The sequence below is a fragment of the Anarrhichthys ocellatus genome, unplaced genomic scaffold (genome assembly GCF_004355925.1).
Source record: "Anarrhichthys ocellatus isolate YVR2014 unplaced genomic scaffold, GSC_Weel_1.0 scaffold2612, whole genome shotgun sequence".
In the NCBI taxonomy this organism is placed as follows: Eukaryota; Metazoa; Chordata; class Actinopteri; order Perciformes; family Anarhichadidae; genus Anarrhichthys; species Anarrhichthys ocellatus.
Genome location: NW_022282586.1, coordinates 1 through 5000, shown reverse-complemented (window position 1 = coordinate 5000; position 5000 = coordinate 1). Strand labels below are relative to the sequence as shown.

The following is a 5000-nucleotide window of genomic DNA, read 5'->3' as shown; positions in this document are numbered from 1 at the left end:
GTGTGTGTTCTGTCTTGTTGCAGATCCTCGTGTTGTTGCAGTCGAGTCAGAATGGCCGTCAGCGCGGCAGAGTCGATGTGAGTCTGATCTCCTCTGATGTCTCTGTCGAGTTTGTTGACTGATTTTATGAAGCCTCGAGTTTAGCGATTTGGCCGTCGCCATCTTGGATTTTTGCAACCAGTCAACAGGAAGTGACCATATCTGGACTGAGGAAGAGTGACGTAGAGACGCCGTATACGTATCTGGTAGAGACCTGTCAATCACTGTGTAGCCCCGCCCTAAAGCATCCCCTGCTTTATGGTCTGTGTGACTCTAAATGGACCAGCATTGCTTCCTATAAAAACACACTTGATTCAGATCTCTGTTCCTCGGCATTACTGTACTTTTTGCACCTGTTGTTGGTTTAGAGCCTCAGTGGAAAGAACCTATTTATATTTCCTCTGTGTCCATCTCCTCAGTCTCCCCGTCGATCTCCTCAGGCCTCAGACTGCAGCAGCCGTCGCTCCTCCGTCTCCAGCACCTCCTCTCTGGGTTCCAAGGTCAAACCGGAGGAGCAACGGGTCCGACACCGAGAGGTAACAGAGAAACCATCAGAGCGACGGTAGTCTGGTGGTGGTGATATCCGTAGTATTCACTGTAGTAGAAGCTGGATATAAACGGTAGTACTGAGGCTCCTTGAGATGTCTTTTCCATGGTGACTGACGCTGTGTGTGATTGACAGGTGGAGAAGCTGCTGCGTGCCGTTGCAGACAGCGACGTGGAGATGGTGAGGACAAAGTTTCTCTGTCTTCTGTGGAAGTGGACTCAACAATGAGAGCTGTTTTCATCCGTGTGTGTGTTTCAGGTGCGTTACCTGTTGGAGTGGACGGATGAGGAGGAGGAGGAGGAGGAGGAGGGAGAGCTTCGGTCCGAGGCTCCGCTGTGCCACCCGCTGTGTCAGTGTCCGACCTGCGCCCCCACTCAGAAGGTAAGGTATCGGAGGCCGACTGTGCACGGGACGCGTGGACAGGAGGAGGTGTTTTTACCCTCATTGTCCTCTTTATGTCCCTCAGATGTCCGTCCTGCAGGCCGGAGCCCTCGGGGTCAACAGCTGCAACGCCGGCGGTTTCACGCCGCTGCACGTCGCCGCTCTGCACGGCCGCTCTGCGCTGGCCGGCCTGCTGATCCGCCACGGAGCCAACGTCAACGCCCGCACCAACCAGAGCGCCACGCCGCTTCACCTGGCCAGCCAGAACAGCCACGTCCAGGTAGGGGGGCAGGGGACGCTTATTTATCAGCATAGATTAGTTTCTAGATTAATCAATTAGTCGTTCGTACTAATCTTAGCAGCTCTGTCACTATAGATGCTACAAATATCGTTCATGAGAGTCGAGTGGTTTGTGTGTTTACCCGCCTCACACAGATTTGTGTGTGTGTGTGTGTGTTTTTTAGGTGGTGAGATTTCTGCTTGAGTGCAACGCCAAACTGAACAAGAAGGATCAATATGGCAACACGCCTCTGATACAGGCCTGTCTCTGTGGGAACCTGGAGTCAGCCTCCACCTTGTTACAGGTGAACACCTTCACGTATTGATGGATCAGATGTTTTACTCTTATATCTGATGTCCTGTGAGAACCACGTATCTCTGGGCTGTAGTACAGTATGTACCTCTGATGGAGGAGAAGTAGAATGCAGCAGAAAATGCAAATACTCTAGTACATATTAAAGGTACTTGTACTGTACTTCAGTCCAGTGATGAAAAGCTTCTTCACAGCATCGGTTTCTTAAAGACGTGCTGAGAATAAAACGGTGCCGTGTCTCCGAGCAGAGCGACGCGCTGGTGAACGTGGTGAACCTTCAGGGCAACACGGCGCTCCATGAGGCAGTGCGGGGGGGACACCAGGCGCTGGTGGAGCTGCTGCTCAGGGGCGGAGCCTCGGCCGGCCTCAGGAACAAGAGGCAGAGGACGCCGCTGGACTGCGCCTACGAGCTGGGTGGCAAGGTGGAGAGAAAGTGTCAAGCTTGTCACATATTCATGTGCACGAATGTTTAAATGTCTCATCAGTTAGTCACCATCCTTTCACGCACGCTCATCAGCATTAAAGAAGCATTGGTAGTGATGATAATCAGAACAACAATATGAGCCGTAACTTTTTTTACCGTTTTCTTCTGCAGAACACGGAGATCCTGAGAGCTCTGCAGAAAGCGTCGGGGCTTTCTCCCGATGCCGAACCAATCAAACTCCTGTCTGTGCCCAAAGGAGCTCTGGGTAATTTAATATCAGAACTCTGTCTACAAGAGAAGATGCCGCTTTGGAACAAAATTATTTATCTGTACTGAGTTTTCAGATCTTTTGTCAAAAGTACTTAAAGTGTCACTCTTTCAGTCGTTATTATATGATTTTAATTCCCTACTTGTTGTTGCTGCAGCTCATTCGTTCGTGCAGCGTCTGAGGCTACAGGATCACAACAACGGCAGGAGACAGAAGCTGGCCCAGTCCATCAGCAGGTATCCTCCTCTCACCGACCTCCAGCTCTCACAAGAGACCTCCAACTACTGTGAAGTAATAACTTGTGTTTGAATGTGCTTTGATTCAGGGTTCAGCAGATGAAGAAGGGTTCCTCTGGTCCCCCCTCCAGGTGTTCAACAAACCTGAACCAGGTACACGTGTGCACATCCTCACCGTCTGGTTTTTAGTGTTGCTCCACGGTGAAAATTCAGACATTCAGTATCCTCGGAGGATGAACCCTAATGACTTTTCCTGTAGCGCCACCAACAGGTTAAAATAGTCTCTGTGGATGAATGAGTGTCAAATTGCAATAAAGGCGCTATAAAAATGTAAAATGTGGAATTGGGAAGATGGATTTATCATGCATATGCCATTAGTTGCATTGTGGGAAATGTAGGATCAAGTGTTCCTGATTCTCGACTCATACGAGGGACTAACAGGTTTTATCGTAGACTGTATAACAAAGTGGACTTAGCCTCCGATTCTGTAGAGTGAAGCCGATGCTTCATGTGTTAAAGCTGCATTTTAAAATATTTCCTTATATTAATTTCAAAGTTTTCAGCCCTGATCTTCATTTTTCCTCCCAGGGGAATCCAGACATGAGGCGGTTGAGGCGAGGGGAGACGGTGGAGGTCAGCTGCCCCTCGGCGAGCCTTGACGCCGGGCCCCGGCTCAGAGAGCGGCCCCTGGGTCGCTGTCACACCCTGGACTCTGGAGAACAACCACTTGGGCCGAACACGACTGAATACACTCCACAGGAGAGTGATCACACAGGTGACACACACACCGAGTCAGCAGACGCTCAGACGTCCAGAGAAACACACTCCGCCTCGCCACCGTCGCATGCCGATGACCCGTTTGAACCGCGTCCCGCTCGCACCTCGAGCGCCAACTCTGCTTCACGCGACACCAACAGCCAGAGTCCCAGCCCTCCGAGCGGAGAGACGGAGTCTGCCGACGACCAGACTCACACCGACGTCCAGAGCGAGGACGCGGGTTCGAGTCCCCCCTGCCCCGTTGACCTCCACGCCGCGATCCAGACCGAGGGAGGCGATGAGAGAGACGCCGACCAAACGCTAGAGAGCAGAGGGGAGAGTCCAGTCACGGAGACGTCGTGAGGGGGCCAGACGTTTGGTTTCTCTCGATGCAACACAAACACCAAAAATGGAAAAGCACACATGTTAAGGTCAGATGTGACGCTGACTCTCTGACTCGTCCTATATCTCTGGTAGAAAGAACGTCTGAGGAAGCTAAAACAAAGCAGGACACTGCCCAGTTTGGGTACACCGGCTTTTCTAGCAGGGACGGGAATCAACGAGACTAGTTCCGATACCGGTATCAGAAAGGCCTCCGATACGGCTCTAAAATGCTGGATCGGGTATCGACGAGTACGCGAGTCCATGCACCGACTCCCAAATAACGTTATCATATTTTTTATCAGCTCATTTACGCTACACAGCAACAACAACAACACGTGTCACTTGTACGTCCTGCCCGATCGTTACTGAGCATGTGCAAACTAGTACCAGTGTTAGACGCCTCCTGCACCTTTACTTTCTTTTTCCCGATAACGTTACACTGTGAACAACTAATCTAGTGTTGAAATCTGCTGGAGGAGAGCTAGTTAGCGTTAGCGTTAGCCGTTAGCGCCTGCTTGGCAACATAACGGTGCTAACGCTAACGAAGGTTGCATCGAGTCAACATTATGATGCGTTCAAGCTCAGTAAAAAGGAGTATTGAGCTATCGTGATGTGTTCAAATGTAATCTTTTAAAATGTAGTGTTTTTGGTGAAGGAGTTGTTTGAAGGTTTTCACAGCGATATAAAATAGATATTAAAGAGAAATGATGACCTTTTAACTTCCAAACACTAGATCTAAGCAGCTGAATATAATAATTATTATTAATTTAACTGCTATCGGCCAATACGCATCGGGAATAAATAAATGGTATCGGAAAATCTCTAGAATTAACTCCACAATACCTACTTCTAAATGTCAGGTAATAAAAAGTTAAATTTATCAACGCTGTGAGCGCCACTAAATAAATTCTGTTCACCTAACTTAAACCAACACTTAAGTGAGGAGATGTGTTCGTAGTTTTAAAGTCACAATGAAATGTTGAAATGTATTTTGTCTGCAGAGTTTTTCAACTTAAAGCATTCACACAAACCCCTAAAATCCTCTCTGGTCACTGTTTGATGGTTTAAACTCGACACTCGATGGTAGTTGGGTTTCAAAACGTCACCAGAGAGCTGGGGAGACATTCAACAGCAATACACAGAAGCTCATTGTCTTCTCTTATATTGTTTTATTTTGGAATCACATCACTTTCACTTCCTGTGAAACACAACATCTTTCTTATATGTAACGGTTGATCTATAGAAAGCACAAATTTAGCACGTTGCTCTCACGTTGAATCAAACTTTATTTCCTTTTCTAACTGACTCTAAACGATCTGCTCTCTTCAGAGACACCAAACATGTAACCCCTCAGATCACAGGAGCTGCTGGTC

General features: G+C 48.5%; 1 protein-coding gene across 1 annotated transcript in view; it reads left to right on the top strand.

Annotated features, from left to right (window-relative positions):
• Positions 1-4994, top strand: part of LOC116378441 (ankyrin repeat domain-containing protein 27-like) — a gene marked incomplete at its 5' end in the record, with an annotated part of 7234 nt that extends 2240 nt beyond the window's left edge. The window contains 11 exons of the mRNA XM_031840318.1: positions 24-77; positions 459-575; positions 722-766; positions 845-967; positions 1053-1247; positions 1432-1551; positions 1808-1981; positions 2155-2248; positions 2409-2487; positions 2577-2640; positions 3076-4994. Coding sequence (XP_031696178.1) covers positions 24-77; positions 459-575; positions 722-766; positions 845-967; positions 1053-1247; positions 1432-1551; positions 1808-1981; positions 2155-2248; positions 2409-2487; positions 2577-2640; positions 3076-3606 — 1596 coding nt within the window. The remainder of the gene's footprint in view (positions 1-23; positions 78-458; positions 576-721; positions 767-844; positions 968-1052; positions 1248-1431; positions 1552-1807; positions 1982-2154; positions 2249-2408; positions 2488-2576; positions 2641-3075) is intronic.
• Positions 4995-5000: the final 6 nt, after the last annotated feature.